This window comes from Colossoma macropomum, unplaced genomic scaffold, assembly GCF_904425465.1.
Source record: "Colossoma macropomum unplaced genomic scaffold, Colossoma_macropomum, whole genome shotgun sequence".
In the NCBI taxonomy this organism is placed as follows: Eukaryota; Metazoa; Chordata; class Actinopteri; order Characiformes; family Serrasalmidae; genus Colossoma; species Colossoma macropomum.
Window position 1 is genome coordinate 42,557,953 of NW_023494789.1, and position 17,973 is coordinate 42,575,925.

Below are 17,973 nucleotides of genomic sequence, written 5' to 3' on the forward strand. Positions count from 1 at the left end.
GCTCTCTGTAACAGACAGGGTTCTCTTTAACAGACAGGGTTCTCTTTAACAGACAGGGTTCTCTTTAGCAATATAATAGAAATCCATTTGATTGTGAATAAAAGTGTGAAAAGTAAATCAAAACAGTTCAAGCTGCTTCTTAACTGTTGAAGGTAAAAATGCTCATCATCCGCCTCCTCAGACCAGTCAGAACCGATTTTCCTCATTATAATGAACGTACTTGGTCATGAGGGGGTTAATCCTGCATCCTCTGTAGCCACGCCCCTTTCCGGTCTTGTCGGTCCTCATTCGTCAAACTGAAGAGGTTGGTCGGAAGCGCGCTCACGTCGTGCGTCATTTCTTCCGGATCTGAGATCCGATGGAGAAGAGCTGAGTTGAGGAGCTCACAGACGGTTAAAGAACAGCTGCTTAACAGCTTTGTTCAGCGTTTTCCGCGCATATGGTGGTTTATATTGCGGTATCCAGCTCTAAAGGCTTTCTCCTTGGTGTTAAACGTGAACGCAGCCGGCTGTAGAGTTCAGTAGGAGCTCCAGCTGTGGGTCAGAGTGAGGCTGAGGTTTGTTTTGAGATGCTGGAGTTGATGAAGATGTCTGGCTGAAGGGCTACAGGAGGAGGAAGTGGAGTTAAATTGTTTTCCAGATGCAGGTTGGTGTTCTGTTGTGACTTGCATAGATAATATGTTCATAACGTTGACCTTGGGATGGTTTCTGCTCACCAGTGGCTTGGAGAACTTTCATTCATTTTGTCTAAAGGCAGTGTGGAAGCTCTGAGCTCAGATCCCAGCAGATCATGCAGATCATGCAGATGAGCTCATTCCTGATGGTAAGGTACTGAGCCAAGTTGATACAGATGCAGTTTAGGCAGTTTAGTGTTGTGATCTGCAGTTTAGTGTTGTGATCTGCACTTGTAAAATGTTCTAAGCCAGGATGGTTGGAGTTTGATGCATTTTGGTTGATGGCGTGTTCAAATGTAATGATCCATACAGATGATCTGAGCACTCTGGCATGCTTATGTGATCTGTGTGTAACCTGGCGTGGTTGCTGCTGATTTGGAGCTTGGAATTTGATGCATGTTGTTGGACAGCTATCTAGAAGGCTTGTGTAGGCTACAAGCAGTGATCTGATGATATGGGCTCCTTCAGATGTGGTACTTTCAGCTCTTACTGACAAACTGCTCTAAACCGTTTGTTCTGCATTAGTAATTAGTTAGTCAACCCCCTTTCTCCAACCGTCTCCGACCATGGAGGATTCCCGGGAGGACTGGACCCTGCTCCTCTGGACTGGCCTTGCCGTGCTGCTGCCCGTCCTCATCACCCTGTGGTGCAGTTTCCAGCGCCCCAAGCGTAAGGTGCAGCTCAAGGACCTCTTCCGCAGGAGTAAGCATGGCTGGCACTACACAGACCTCTTCAACAAGCCCACCTATTGCTGCGTGTGCACCCAGCCCATCTTGCAGGGGGCCTTCTGCGAGTGCTGCGGGATCTGCTCCGATGAGCTCTGCGTCCGGAGGGCCGATCACACACTGCCCTGTAAAGAGATCATGGCTCCGGTGCAGGCAGACGGCAGCTTCCTTCACCGCTGGGTTCGGGGGAACGTTCCTCTGGCCAGCTACTGCACCGTCTGCAAACAGCAGTGCGGGACGCAGCCTAAACTCTGCGACTACAGGTAGGTACAGAATGTGCCAAGGTAATCTTGCTTTAGTGAAGAACCTAAGGAATCTGTGGCTGAAAATCTCTGATTGATTCTTTAGAAAACTATTCAGTGCATAATTTAGCCTCACAAGACTCTTAGTACACAAACGTGACTGGACAAACAGTTTGCACCAGTGGTCACAAACCCAGTGGAGATCTAGTTTCTGCCACCACCCAGCAGGTGTGACAGATTGTGGTTGGAACTGGGGATGCGTAATATGGTACAAGTGATGTATCACGATATTTCAAAACATTTTCACAACACACAGTTCATGATATGAGATGCATTGTAGGTTTGTGGATAATGACACATTTTCAATATAGAAGTAAAAAATTAGGAGCGTTTTTTTGTTTTTGTGTTTATTTTTTGTTTTTTTTGTTTATCAAAGTCTACGTGCCAAAACAGTGCAGTATCTGGTTCAACTTCAATTAACAGAAACAGAAATTTTTGCATGAGACCAAGACAAATTGATTTTAAAACAAGTGTAAATAGTTAGGTTGCGGCACAGAAGGTTTTCTTTCTTACTAAAATGGAAGGTATAAAGTGGTAATCAATATACGGTGCATGACAGAACAACCCAGTGGAAAAATTAATATTAATATGTGCATCATAACACCCCAATAGCCTCATAGCTGTAACTAAAGAAGCAATCTTTAGACACCAAACATGTCTCTGCTGTTCAAAAATATTTGAAGTAAGAGTGGGAAACTGTAAATGAGATTTTTTTTTGTTAAATAGCTGCACTATATAAGTTTTGGGGATTTGGAGACCTCTTTGGTGGAAATGCGTAATTGCACGCAGCATGCAGAAAAACATTTTGTAACATGGGTTGTGCTTCAATCTCCTTCACTGATGATTGAAAGAGAATTCAAAGAGAACTCGGTCAAAACTTGGTGAAGGACGCATCTTCAGAGGATGTGTGCAAATTATCTATCATTTTCATCATATCTTCATCAGTATAATGTTGATTTTGAGATCATTTGAGACCTAAACATTGAGCTGGACCTTCTTTTCAAGCCTGTCTGTGTGACGTTTATGTGTAAAGACATACGGCGTGGTGGGAAAAACACAACCCTACGCCCTTGACTTTTAAATGATTATTTCAGGCTTTACACAGCGGCTTACAGCAGCACATGTTCACCATAGTTTAGTTTTTATTCTCCTCACTCAGTAATGATACTTTTTTCCCTTTTAACAAAACAAGTCATACATACTGCGGCTTTAAACCTGTCCTAGTAACAAATCTTTGCAATGTCTGTTTTAATGAAGCACACCCTGCAGGCCCAGCATTCTCTAGTCAAACAGAACAGATCCAGTGTTATCAGATCAGCAGTAAAAGCGCATCTGTCCCAGTTTACGTTTAATCTTCTTGCTAATGAGGAGCTGACGCGTAATTTGATTAAAAAGCAGATTTGATCTGTCAGGGGCAGCTGCTCCCTCCAAAACAGTGCAGAGGGTCAGAGCAGCTGTAACAGACAGCGTAAAGCAAAGAGCAGTGCTGCTGAGTCACCTGCTGAGCCTGTGATTGCAGTCGGGACCAGATTGTATGTATGTGAGTCTAAAACAAGATTGTGTCTGCCAAACTGCACTGCTCATCACACTATTTGCTGTGCTGTTATAACAAAGGTTATTTTTAGGGATGCACCAATATGGGCCTATCTGTGATATTTTTCATGTACATTTCTGCTGATTCCAAAACTTACACACTTGTAAAATTTTAAAATTGGGACTAGGGGTGGGGTAATATGATGATATTTTATTGTATCATATATATTACATCCCAGTAAGGCTGGAGAATATGACAGTATTTATCATTATTGGGATAAATTGCATCTCAAGATGCGGTGCGATGGGTAGCGCTGTCTCTTCACAGCAAGAAGGGCCTGGGTTCGATTCCTAGCCAGGCGACCAGGGTCCTTTCTGAGTGGAGTTTGCATGTTCTCCCTGTGTCTGCATGTGTTTCCTCCCACAGTTCAAAGACATGTAGTCTGGCTAGTTGGACGTGCTAAATTGCCCCAGGTGTGATTATGTGTGTGTGAATGTGTGTGTCTGTCTGTCTGCCCTGCGATGGACTGGCGACCCGTCCAGGGTGAATCCTGCCTTCCACCCAATGACAGCTGGGATAGGCTCCAGCACCCCCCCACGACCCAGAAGGATAAGAAGTTTAGATGGTGTGTGTGTATGTGGTTTTGCCATATCACCCACCCCTAATTGGGATCTGCTTGATCAGAGAAATGTAAAATCATTTCTGTAGGGTTACAAATACAGTAGCATGAAAAAAATGCAGAGGTTTGAGTGAATTTAGCTATTTTAAAGGGAATCCCACCAATTTCTCAAACTGTCTGCATAATTAAATGGTTAATATGTAAACAAAGTCATTCAGAGTGGTTTGTTGTGAAATTCATCGTTCTAGAGAAACTTACCAGAGTCAGAATTGTTCATAGTGGTTGTAATAGGAACCAGACATCCACCTCTAAAAGCTCCCTCACAGAAAGTTATTACATTAAATGAATATGCTGTCTGATGTCTGATACACTGTTTCAAGATGGTTTTAGCCTAAAATTTGTTTTTAAAGTCCATTCATGGTGATGGGGCTAGAGGCATGGTGCAAAATGGTCCATAAAGAAGACTTATTATTTCATGTTTTGCACTATTTTCCCATCATCAACCTTTCATATAAAACTCAGAAGACATGTGTATGTTCAATCTTTCACACCAAACCACTCTGAATGATTCTGTTTACGTTCATACTGTTGAATTAAGCAGAACTTTTGAAAAATCATTGGGACTCCTATTGCTGATACAGATGTTCAATAGAATGGGACACTGAAGCAGCTGCACGTGAGCCTGAGGTCAACATGTCCAAATGCAGCACGTAAATGACGTGTGCGGTTGTGTTTGCAGGTGTGTGTGGTGTCAGATCACAGTGCATGATGACTGTAAGTCCGGCCTGAGTGGAGGAGAACAGTGTGATTTGGGAGAGTTTCGGTCCGTCATCATCCCTCCACAGTACCTGTACCAGGTGAACAAACTGAGGCGCAGGCACCCGGACGAGTACTGCAAGGTAATGCAATAGCATCACTAAATACTGATCTGGAATCACCTTTATGAATGTGGTCTGCTTGAAGAGGGGCCATCCACTGATCCAGGACCTGGTTTTAGATCTAGGATTGCAGTAAAGACAGGATGTATCTGCCTTGGGTCTATTTCTGACTTGTGCCTCATGCAGCATGCCAGCAGTTTCTATGCAGAAGGTTTCTTCAACCTAGGGCTGAACAAATTGGGGGCCAATATTGCGATTTAAATGCAGTTATTTTCTATAAATTAATTTTCAGAAATGTTTTTTTGGCCAAGAAGATCAGTATGTCCACTTTTTCTGGAATGAAACTTGCCCGCTGATGGCATCAGACTACCAGTTAGTTGAGATGGTTTTGATGTCACATACAGAATGTGGGTGTTTTGTTGTTTCTGATTGGTCCAACTCATCTACAGGCAGTTCACAGGCTCTGCGTTATTAGGTTAAACTTTCTTTGAAAGTTTATGAAAGACAATGTGAAAGACAACGTTGTTGATAATGTACTCTATAATAAAGATTGCAGTTCTTGCAGTTTAAAAATTGCTATTTCATATTTCAATTTTGATATATAAAAAATGTAATTTTCAGCCCAACTTCAGCACTCAGCCTCACGTCCATACAAGTGATAATTTAGGTAATATAATGATGTAATAATGCTAACCCTAATAACTGATCAGTTTTTCCAAACTGTTGATAAAAGCTCATATTGAAACTCTTTTGGCCCAAAGGTGGTTTAAACCCCCGATAGGTCTGAGTGCTGACATCACAAAAAAGGTGATCAGATGGGTGTGGCCTTTGGTTGTATGCCCACTAATATTGGTGTAAATATTTAGATGTGTGTTATTGTTTTCCTCTAAATAAATCTGCTCTAACACGTTAAACCGATAAGGGGAGTGTGCTTATTTATTGAAAATACACGTCTCCAAATTTATTCGGATGGGATTAGTTTTCCATGAGCAGGTGGTGATGCAAATAATGTAAGACAGGACGTCTGTAATGTTTATGACCAATTCACATGCAATAAGAAATCTCAGTATAAATGACAGAGATAGGATGTTTGCTCTAGTGAAGAGCACAAAACATGTCAAAACATTTAATGTAGCTGTTATGTTGTTTACCCTACACATCTGTATTACTCTCTTAAGTGAATGCAGTGTGTCATTAGCATTCATTAGCATTGGGAATTCACAGCCAACAGTCAACATCACTGCTTAAAATAAAGTATTTTTTCATGTTTTAATGTTCTGAGTGGTTTACTTAGGACAGTACATATCGGTTTGATTGTAGTCACAGAGAACATGATTAAACACTTCTTTGAGCCTCCATACTTAAGAAACTCCTTTTCCACGGAATATGATTCTAAATTCTTACTCAGCACGCACTCAGTACAAATAACTGACAGTGCATTCAGATGGGTCTAAAACCACTGAAAACAGCAGTAATTACCCACACACTCATGGAAAACAAATCCTGTTTGAATAGTGCTTAATGTACTTTTTGATGGAGAAGATCTCAGTAATGATTAGAAATCAGTACATTTCCAATTAGATGTAATAATTTCCAAAAAACATATTGTCACAAAAACATTGTATCTCCATTTTTCCAGCTGCCCTTCACATTGTGTGAAAATTTTGTGATGAACAGTCTAATAGAAATTATCTAAATTTACTTGGAAAAAAATCTTTGTACATTACCTTCATTATGAGCTAAAGTTTTTTCATTTTCCTGTAGTTACTCTTTGGTGATGATTTGCTTCTTTCTATGTAAGTGTCCTGAGTGGCCATGTTCCAGCAGCTGGACTCACTATTTTAATAACAGTAATTAGTGAGAGTTAATTATAGAGATGTACTGTTGATCTGTCTGTTGTCCTGACTGGTGTGTCTTTGCTGCAGCTCGCCGCAGCGTGTGGGAGTGCGTGGAGCCCCCTGCTGGTGCTGGCCAACACGCGCAGTGGAAACAACATGGGAGAAGTGCTGCTGGGGGAGTTTCGCACCCTCCTCAACCCAGTACAGGTATCTGCCTCTGTGCATCAGCAGAAAGATAGATCATAAACTTTAAAATGTCAAAACAAATGCATTAAGAGAAGAAACAAATGCTGAAATATGGTATTGTTGCTTGTGGGTCTGTTTAACTGTTAGTATCCACTACTATATTTACAAAAAGGTGTTAATCTATTAAAGCAACAGTTCACTCAAAAGTCTGATTTACACAGTGTTCCCCCGTACCCCAATATGGTCAGCCAATACATGTTTGGTGCCTGAACTTTGCTTTTTTAGTTTTATCGCTGGATCACACTACAGGATAATCAGGCCAATTTTGAGGCTGATTTGCTCCGTCCAACAATTGCAAAAGGTCTCCAGATATCAGGGTGATCTTAAACAATGATCTTCCCAGATTATCCTGTGCTGTGGAGCATCCATAACCCAATCTTTACTCATCCGATCAGCTCCCAGTCCAGTCTGGGCTCTGATTGTGCATTGTAAATATTAAACATGTTAATATTTACAGCTCAGACCTGGATTCAGCAGGTCTGGCAGCCTGCCTGGGTGTGGCTGGTGAAATTGAACCCAATAGTCAATTGAATTTGGTTAATTCAATGCACCATTAGGGCCCAAGTTATCCAGAATTGGTTTGAGAAGCATTCTGGAGAGTCCCGGTGAATGATGTGGGCTGCACGTTTGCATCAGTCGAGTATTTATGGGATGTGGTAGAGAGGTCCATTTGCACCTCCAAACATATATATATGATGAAGATGCTCCCAGTGCGAAGTGAGTAACTGAACGTGTGGTGTGGTGCAGGTGTTTGATCTGTCAGAGATAGCTCCAGCTAAAGCTCTGCAGCTGTGCACTCTGCTGCCCCCTGGCGCTGTTCGCGTGTTGGTGTGTGGAGGAGACGGTACGGTGGGCTGGGTGCTGGACGCCATCGACACCATGAAACTGAAGGTGCTCACACACAACTTCATTACATCAATACTCAAACCTCAAACTGTAGGTACAACCTGCAGCTGACAAAACCCAACGCCAGCTCCTCAAACTTGTTTAGAGCGCTATAAGATTTTTGACTGTAATTATGTAACTTTATGTAATTACACTGTAATTCTTCTATGGCTGGGCAATATTACAATATATATGTTGTTATTGTGATTTGAAATTAGGCTACATTACAAAGTAGAAAGCTTCATGTATACTGTTTTCTGCATGCATGTTTTATTACAATGAGAGCAAAATTAGTTCTGTTGAACTGGATTTAGTGCATCACAATATGCCAAATATTGAATAAAAATCATTCACAGTTTTTGATAGTATTTTTTTTTAATGTAGCACTACTGGTTCCTTTTTAAGTTACAATCAAATATGCGAAAAAATAAATACTGTCACATCATGTATTGTAAAAATGTCTTGAAGTACCGCAATATTGGATTTTTGCCATATTGGCCACCTCTAAAATTTCTAAAGAATTATATTGTTAATATTTCTGTAATTTGTATTTATAAATTATGGGTTTTTAGTATATATAGAACCATGAACATTTAATAAACCCTTTGCATGATTGAGTGGCTCTTTGCATCATAAAAGGGTTCTTCATATTGATGGAAAATATGCATAAATGTGCTGTAGATGGTTCTATTTAGAACCTTTCTGAAAAGCATTCTATATACCCAAAAGGGTTCTTCTGTTGTTAAAAGCTTGACACCGTAACAATAGAAAAACCTTTTATTTTAATGCACAATTACTGTCTATGTGAGTTTAACATATTGGAAAAAAATAAAACATAAAATGTGATTTGTGCAAAAGTTATGGTACATGTTTTATATTTTATGGTTTATTTTTGTCCAAGATCTTAAACTTGTGCACTAAAATGATCAAATAATATCATATATCAGTCTCTCTAGAGCATGTGTTAACATATTTTCACTTAGAAAATAAACAAAACAAATTTGATCAGGGGGTGTTAAAACGTGCATGTAATATATTTAATGTAGTATTCTCTCTCTCTCTCTCTCTCTCTCTCTCTCTCTCTCTCTCTCTCCCCTGTCTTTCTCAGGGTCAGGATCAGTTTATTCCTCGTGTCACCATCCTGCCGCTGGGGACGGGCAATGATCTGTCTAACTCTCTGGGCTGGGGTTCGGGCTACGCCGGGGAGATTCCCATCGAGCAGGTCATCAGGAGCGTCCTGGAGGCCGAGGTGGTCAAGATGGACAGGTCAGTTTACACTGCTGATCAGTATATAATCTATAATGTAGAATTAAAGCTCTGTAGGTTCATTTTAAGACATAAAATAGCAAAAATCAAATTGAATCTTGACCTCAGAAATGTATCAAACCTGAAAACAGTGTGTCTAGGGATAGGGTCAGCACATTTATAAGTTTTGCTGATAAGTTGATCCCTATATATGATTAAAGGGTTCTTTGCATCGTAAAAGCGTTCTTCAGATTGATGGAGAATGTGCTATAGATGGTTCTATATAGCACCTTTTTGAACATGGTTCTATATAGCAGCAAAAAGGTTCTTCTTTTGTTATGATCTCAAGCTTGTAGGAATAGAAGAACCCTATTTGGTGCTATATAGAAGCCTTTTCAAATAGGTTCTATATAGAACTGTCTATCACATTTATGCACATTTTTCATCAATCTGAAGAACCCGTTCATGATGCAAAGAACCATTTAAGCATGCAGATGGTTGTTTGAGTGTTCATGGTTCTATAGAGAACCATTGTCTTTACTAAAGAACCCTTGAAGAACTGTCTTTTTTAAGGGTGTAGCTAACTCCTGCACTTGTGTTTCTTCTAATCTTCCAGGTGGAAAGTTCAAGTCGCCTCCAAAGGAAACTACTTCCGCAAGCCAAAGGTCAGAGCAGCCACCATTGAGACGAATAGTTTAGGATTTGTTTATTTATTAATTTGAGTTTGTCTGATTTTATTTGATCTCTCTGCAGGTTTTGTCCATGAATAATTATTTCTCTGTGGGTCCAGACGCTCTGATGGCCCTGAACTTCCACGCTCACCGCGAAAAAACGCCATCCTTCTTCTCCAGCCGCATCATCAACAAGGTCTGAGTATGACTGCAAGTCTACTGATATTACAATACAGTATCATAAACAAGATAACACTGTGTAATGATACAGTATTTTAACTGGAGCTGCAGAATTAACGATATTTTTATCGTGTGTCCATGATGAGCACATTTATTAAGGACTGCAATGCTGCAATGACAGACCAGATCAAATTACAGTACATGCATTAGAGTGACACTCGTGGGAATGTACTGTTAGTAGGGAGATTTTTCTTGCTTAAGTGTTTCAAATGTACGAAGCGGTAATGGCTCAACAAACCTGCTGTCACAACAAACCTGCATCACCATAAGGAGCTTTTTACAGAAGAATGCCACCAATTTTTCAAAATTGTTGCACAATTAAATGGTTAAGATGTAAACAGAGTCATTCAGAGTGGTTTGGTGTGAAATGCTCCATTCTAGAGAAGCATACGGACTGTTCAAAGTGGTGGTGATAGGAACTGGACGTCCACCTCTAAAAGCTCCCTCACAGAAGATTATTGCATGAGATGGTTATGAGTACACTGTTTGATTTTAGAGACACTGTTCTGCACAATGGTGAATTTTGTACTTTTGATTAAAAAATTTTAATAATTATTTATTATTAATTAATGAGAAATTGAATCTATCTTTTCTCGTATAGTAGCCACAATATCCAGCAGCTTTAAGGCACATCACGTTTTATGTCCATATAGATCAGCCCTAATTTTAACATATAGTTGTAATATAAAAAAATACATTATCATTACCGTTGTAATGTAATTATTTCAAAATGTCTAAGGTTTGTAATAATTGAAGGGTAAGCCATACCTATGTGATTTATAATGCTTTTAAAAAAATACATAAAAATACAAAACAGCACAGCTCCTTACTGCCAAAGCAATGGACTCTGGACGCAGGTCCACCGCTGTGTGTACATGGTCTTTGTTTATTCTTTTCCCAAAGTTGTGGTTATGTTATTCACTGTGCTGTAATCTGTCGTCCTGCAGGCGGTGTATTTCCTCTACGGTACCAAAGACTGTCTAGTGCAGGAGTGCAAAGACTTGGACAAAAGAATTGAGGTGAATATTTTAACCCTTTTAGCCACCCAGGTTTCAGCTGAAAGACGCAGCCGCTGTTTTGTGACAGCAGTTAACAGCTACCTCTGTTGACCCAGGTTTACATATGACAAAGCTGTGATTATTCTCCTTCACATGCACATGAAAGTGTAGCGTTTATAACAAAGATGAGAAGTCGTCAAGCAGCTGATTTTTTTTTAAGAGGAAAATGTAATTAGGGATGCACCAAAATTTTGTCCACTGTGCGTGGACTATGCACTAATACTATTAGTGACACATTCTGCAGCTACATATTGTTATTATACTGTTGTTATTTACTATCAGCTCAGTTGTCTCTCATTGAGTGTGTTTACATGCACTTAATAATCTGATAACTGGAGAAAACCAGATTTTGCCAGTAAAAGTTTCAGTGTGTTTACATGCATTGAAAGCAGGTTTTATCAGCAATAAAAAGTCTTTCTTTATTACCTCATATGGTTCTTGCTAAAAAATCAAAAGCATAAATAAAACCTTTTTTGGTGTGTTTTGAATTTAGGTGTCGGAGAGCAGTTCAGTTTCAGTCCAGTGGCACAGTGGCAGTGGAGACAGAGCTGTTTTTGAAAAATATTTTTAAATATTTAATAAATATTTTTTTAATTTATTAAATATTTAAAACTGTTTTTTAAAAGCAGCTCTGTCTCCACTGCCACTGTGCTCTTTGGAGTAATCGCTGCTTTTGGTATCTATGTGCTATGATTTCTTTCCTCCAATGAAATGTGATATTTTTCATGCCACAAACGTCACAAAGTAAAAATACTAAGCTGAAAAAGCCCTGAAGGGCCACCTCTGTCAGAGGACTGTCCCTGATTGGTCCAAGAGCTGTTTACGATCCTAAATTACCCGACACTGGACCGGTTTAGGCATGCAGCATATGTGCTGCCATGATAATGTATCCGGGTAAGAAGTGATTAACTGTCAGGAGACTGAAAATCCAGAGTCAGAAGCTCACAGTAACCTGGCTAAGTAAGAGCACCTGCTTTCTGAGACAGACCCTGGACTGCTGTCATACTAAAATGTTTGTGTTGTGTGTCTGTTCTGCAGCTGGAGCTGGATGGCGAGCGGGTGGCTTTGCCCAGTCTAGAGGGAATCATCGTGTGTAACATTGGTTACTGGGGCGGAGGCTGCCGGCTGTGGGAGGGGATGGGGGACGAGCCGTGCCCCCCAACACGGTGAGATACTTAAAGGGTGCATATGGAAAAATTCATTTGTTTTTTTGAAAACAAAACACTCTCAGTGGTAAATAAACATTGTTAACATTGCTTGTGATGTCATGTTTGACTCCTCATTCCTCCAATGCTGCTTCGGCCCCACCCATTTCCATTGAAGTGATGTGTTGTTCTTCAAAATGCATCATCGCAGTCTTTCAAAGGATCCACACATCAAAAATGAGCAGCTGAAATTGCTTTATCTCATCTCTGTGGATTGCAGTCCCATCTTAAGTTTGTTCTACATTCCAGCAACCTGGATTGCTTTTGAACAAAGCACAAAACAGGGCGGCCAATCTGAACATTCACATCATTTACATATATCAGTCTTAAAGACGCAGTATCCAAAACAGCCTGTTTAATACTAAAGGGATGAAGAAATGAGGAATTGGAAAAATGTTAGGAAAATGTAGAGTATGGGTTTTTTAAGGGTCCACAACTTCACTGTGAGTACCCTAAAGGGCCCATGTAGTATTTTTTTTTTTTTTCTCCTGAGGACCACTTATACCATTTTTGTGGTTTAATGTACCAAAAACAGTGCTGATTATTTCTGTGCCTGATGTATAATGATATGTAAATGACTTCTGTTCTGATTCGCTACCCTGTATTGTGCCTTACCCCAGTGTGAATGGGTGGAGCTAACCTACTGAATGCTGAATAGGTGGGTATATGTAAATTAATTGGTTCTTGGGACATCACAGAAACAGTGAAATTCAAAACAGGCAGTGTCATTTCCATGATTGGCATAACTTTAACAACGTTTGCATTTTATTTAAAAAAAAATGTAAAAATGAGGGTAATTTGGTTTTTTACACTTTTAAAGATGGTTCTTCAAAGGTTTTTAGTGAAGAAAATGGTTCTATATAGAACCATGAACACTCAAAGAACTCTTTGCATGGTGAAGTGTTCTTTAGATTGATGGGGAATGTGCTGTAGATTGTTCTATATAGAACCTTTTTGAAAAGGTTCTAACAGTTTTGAAAAGCTAACAGTGGAAACTCATCCCGAGTGCTGTGTTCACAGAGTCGTTTCAGTGTGGAATGCGGTTCAGTGAGTCTTTCAGCTTCATCTGGAGCTTCATCTTAAAAATCTTGTTTTCAGCGTGAAGAGTTACTCCTGCTGTTCTGCTCTCTTTGTAATAATTTAGTCATGTGTGTCTGTTTATCTGTGTGGTTCTCTAGGCTGGACGACGGTCTGCTGGAGGTAGTCGGAGTGTTTGGCTCATTCCACTGCGCTCAGATCCAGGTTAAACTCGCCAACCCTGTCAGACTGGGCCAGGCACACACAGTGAGGGTGAGAAATAACTGAGTGTGTTAGGGGTGGGCGATATGGCAAAAATATAAATTGTGTGATACTTACATTTTCTCGATAAACAATGTGTATTATATTTTTTGAGTCACTGCAGTACTTAGGATACTTACGATAATATTTTATCATTATTCTGATCATTTTTGTTTTTGTGATGCACAGTATGCTTTTCTGAACATATCAATGATTACAGAACACTGACCACCTGCTTGTCTCATTAAAAAGAGGCCATAATTTGCCCTGTTGAATAGGATTGCATGCAGTGTAGTATGTGAAGGGCTGAATAATCATTGTATTCATAGTTTTGATAGCAAGTTTTAAGTGTTACATTGCTAGCACATTTTATTGTGTCTAAAAATGATCATGCGCATCATGTATCGTGATTTTCTGTTTTGCCCACCCACAGCACTAGTAATAATAATAATTATATAATGGATTGTTCAAAGGGCTCGTTTGCATATTGCAGTCCTCTGCCATATCATTATTGCAAAGACCAAAATTACAATTAAATGATTAACAAATGAGATACTGTGCAGCCCTAGTAAGTCAACACACTTTTGATGTGATTCTGGTGATTTTTTTTTTATTATTATTTTTTATTTATTTTTTTTTATTATTGGTAAGTCTTCATTTTGGGTTAAAGTTCCAGCTCTGCTCTGAAAGTTAGCTTTGTAAAGTTATAGTTGTGTCCTTTTTGTCTGTGTGTGGTTCCTCAGCTGGTCCTGAAGAGTTCCCGCATGCCGATGCAGGTTGACGGAGAGCCGTGGGCGCAGGGCCCCTGCACCATCACCATTACCCATAAAACCCAGGCACTCATGCTGTACCACAGCGCTGAGCACACCGACGATGACGATGAAGACTCCAGCGCCTCTGAGGCTGAAGGGCACACAGCTAACCGCACCACAAAGTGCAGTGATACGGAGAAAAGCGCACAGTCACTGTAAGGCTTTAGCTGCACCTCTTTATAATCTGCAGCCATTTACAATTTACACAGCCAGCATGGAGAACAGAAGCCTCTCTCAGAGCTACTGTGGTATTCCCAGTTATAGAGACTCAATATAGTATTGTTTAAGGCTATATAACTGGGGGAACACACACGTGACACAATATTGGGGCTAAATAACTGGATTAAGCCTAGCCTTTGATCAAACTGCATTGCTAAGAGTATTTAAATTCCTTTTAGTCTAGACTTGATCTGTGGAAAGTGGCCCTGTATTAGTGCTGTATGGTTGGGAATAATACATAGCTCTCACCAACTTTTCCACAGCACTTACATTTCTTCAGCTGTCCACAAGGGGTCGCTGGCGTCAAATAACCCTCAAATCTAGGAAAAACAAAGCAGGTTTTCTCAGATAGCCCGATAACTTTAGGCCAAATTGAAGCCTGTCCAACAGGAGGAGAGGTTAAGAGACGTCTGTATTGGACAGTCTTCATTTTGGGCTTATGTTCCAGCCATACTAAGATAAATAGCTTTGTTAACTTACATTTACACCTTCAGCGAATACAAAGCATATTAAAAGCCACAGTGTGTGATTTTAGAGCACCAAATCATACAGTGTGGCTAACTGTGACTGTGACTGTAACTGAATCTAGCACTGAAGGTCTTTTCAGTGGCATGCTGTATGAATGATGAAAATATGCACTGATACTGTGTCCCATTCTGGACCGTCTTATGAAAACTCACTGCAAAATTCTTACTTGAGTTTTGTGCAATAACTTTGTGTTTTTGGCCATAAATCTGTAGGTTAGTTGGGAGGTCGGTCGGATGTATATATTTATTACATATATCCACTTTTCCTTTGTGTTTATGGACGATCCTGACTAATATTTGCTTCTTAAATATGAAGTAGATTGTAGACCTATGCGAATGATGTTCCATTGACTTTGCTTTACCGGCCTCCAGCTTTTCTTGTTCAGATCTTTTTGTTAAAATTTTTGGTCTTGAAGAAGCTAAAGGTGAGATTTGTACACTGAAAAAAAACAATTTTTTTAATGATAAAAATGTTCACAACAGATTTTACACATTATTAAAGGGTCAGTACCCAGCATGTGTGTAACTACACACACAATACATACATTATAAACCTCTATAGAGAGCTCTTCAAGCAAATGCACTATAAACATGTTTACTCTCACCTGCAGCTTCAAATCACAGGACCAAAAAAGCACCTCAGAGTTATTTTCATATCTTTTCCACTTATATTTATTTTGCCTTTTTTCCATTCCTTAATGCACTGGTATTCTGTGTCTTAAGTTACGTCTTATATTTAAAGCCTAGTTCACACTGAATATATTCCTAAACATTGCTTGGTTAAAATGTCTTTCCAGTACATGTGAGGTTGGTTAAACCCAAAGCCCACGACTTGCCAATCCACCACACGTAGTGTTCAGAAAGAGAACTGATGAGCCAAATGTTCCTGTGTGAATGCAGGAGAATATTTTAGAGATTATCGTACAGAAGGGCTGCACGATATGGACAAAATATGATTATTGTGATTATATTGCTACATATTGCAATTGCTATTTGCCTTGTAGTTTATTTAAAACCCACTGATAATTATTAGACTAAAAGGCTTTTCTGGATTGAATCCTGACCTGATCACTTTTGTACTGTTGCAGTTTGTGAACTTCATGATGTCATTTGTTTTAAAAGAGGAAGAAATCCAAGTTTAACATAGACTGAAAACGGTAATGTTTTGAATTCACTTGATTCAGATATGCACAGCACTTTTACATGAAAATGTGTGTGCATATATATATATATGTGTATATATATATATATATATATATATATATATATATATATATATATATATATATAATGTATGTAAATCCACATAGTTGTAAATAGTCTTGTTGTAGTAGTCTTGTAAATTTTGAAACATTTTTTTTGGTCACTGTTCAAATTGAAGCAAATTTGTAAAACTTGATGGTGTAAATTTTTATAACATGCTGTTACAACTAAGACCTTACAAGTAAACAATGACAGAACTCTATATCCCACCATATATATTCATAACTGTTATGTACGTATGGACGTTCTTTTGCACAGATTGATCAAAAGCAAAAAGTAATACAGATATAATGTAAATAAAATATAATCGGTATTCTTTTGCTGATATTTGCTGTTCTACTTTGTGGTCAGGAATAAATTTGCTGGTGTCTAATACAGCTTAATGGTTTATCTTATTAAATATTTTTACAACAAAGAATTGTATTGAATAGTCCTTGCAGTGTTTTACCAGACTTTACAGTGATGGTTACAAACTCGCCCCTCAGTCTGTTACGGTTAACCCCGACTGTGCACTGAAAGAAAAAAAATACAGCTTTTAAAAAATGTAAAAGCTAAGTAAGCAAGTTAATTTGAAATATTGGGGGGAGGGGGGCTGTTGGGGAACTCATTACACATGGAAATGATGTGCACATTTGAATCAAGCAAATTCCATCCATTCCTTCTTTCAATGTAGGAAAAATTGTCTTCCACAGTGTCTTATTCAAAAACACGTTTATTTTCATCAGTTGCCCATTGATATTGCATTGCCAATATTTATATTAATGTTCTGGTTGTATTAAAAAGCAGCTCTAGGTTAAGCCATAGAATTGTCAAGAGATTTTATAACAAAAACTGATGCCTGTTTGTACAGAGAAATACAAGAGATGTTTATTTTAGAAGTCAGGTTGTTTACCAGTGTGACGTGTCAAAACCACTGAGCGGAGCACCATACATCTGCATTTTTCTGTTTTGATTATGTTTCTGTCATGCTTTGCTTTGCTGCCGGGAGAAAACGTCTCTCGATCTGTTTACCGAGCATTGATCCCATAACAAAAATGGAATATATTGAAAATACATTATATTTCATTCATAGATTGTAATATAATGATGATACATTATGATATGTTTCATTTGTGTTGTTACATATTGAAAATACATTACAATAGAGTTTGTTTATGTTGTTACATAATATAATGACAATACATTACAGCGTATTTAATATATATCTCGATATGTAATGTAATGAAAATACAACACATTATATTTAAAATCATGGAGAATTTTTCTCAAAATAGTTTGATGCAAAAACACTTTTTTGAACTCATAGCTTTTATGATGTCACAAAAATCAACTTATTCATATATACACACATATATATATATATATATATGCGCTTATTCAGCCTACAGCAGTTCAGCTCCACCCACTTATGTTGAAGTTATAAAAAGTGTTTCAGCCCAGATTAAGCAGACCACAGGCAGGAAAAATAAAATACATAAAATGTAGAATATGGGCCCTTTAATTTTTATATAAAGTAGTATATTGACAATGCATTACATTTTTTACTTATATGTTGCGATGTAATGATATATTACAGTATATTCTCATATGTTCCATTTTCATATGGGGGGAAAGTGACAGGGCCTCTGAGCTGAATGAATGAATGTATGGACGAGTGAATTTTATGAATTAGAAATGTGGTTAATCTGCCCTGTTATTTTGAATCATTTGTTATGGGGTTTTTGATTTGATTGTGTTCGGTCGTGGGTGCTGTTT

The 17,973-nt window shown here is 38.8% G+C and overlaps 1 protein-coding gene across 1 annotated transcript; it reads left to right on the top strand.

Annotated features, from left to right (window-relative positions):
- The first annotated feature begins 342 nt into the window (after positions 1-342).
- Positions 343-16,144, top strand: dgke (diacylglycerol kinase, epsilon). The gene is made up of 11 exons (XM_036571404.1): positions 343-1,661; positions 4,593-4,752; positions 6,657-6,776; positions 7,563-7,706; positions 8,809-8,966; positions 9,562-9,610; positions 9,699-9,812; positions 10,804-10,875; positions 11,953-12,080; positions 13,298-13,409; positions 14,141-16,144. Exons 1-11 carry the CDS (start codon positions 1,240-1,242, stop codon positions 14,366-14,368), a joined length of 1,707 nt encoding a protein of 568 aa, XP_036427297.1. The 5' UTR covers positions 343-1,239; the 3' UTR covers positions 14,369-16,144.
- The last annotated feature ends 1,829 nt before the right edge of the window (positions 16,145-17,973 follow it).

Excerpts from the sequence above, each read along its gene's own strand:
- dgke (XM_036571404.1), top strand. The coding sequence starts at position 1,240 with ATGGAGGATTCCCGGGAGGACTGGACCCTGCTCCTCTGGACTGGCCTT. Across the intron at positions 4,753-6,656 it reads ACCCGGACGAGTACTGCAAG|CTCGCCGCAGCGTGTGGGAG; the intron begins GTAATGCAATAG and ends TCTTTGCTGCAG. Across the intron at positions 6,777-7,562 it reads CCCTCCTCAACCCAGTACAG|GTGTTTGATCTGTCAGAGAT; the intron begins GTATCTGCCTCT and ends GGTGTGGTGCAG.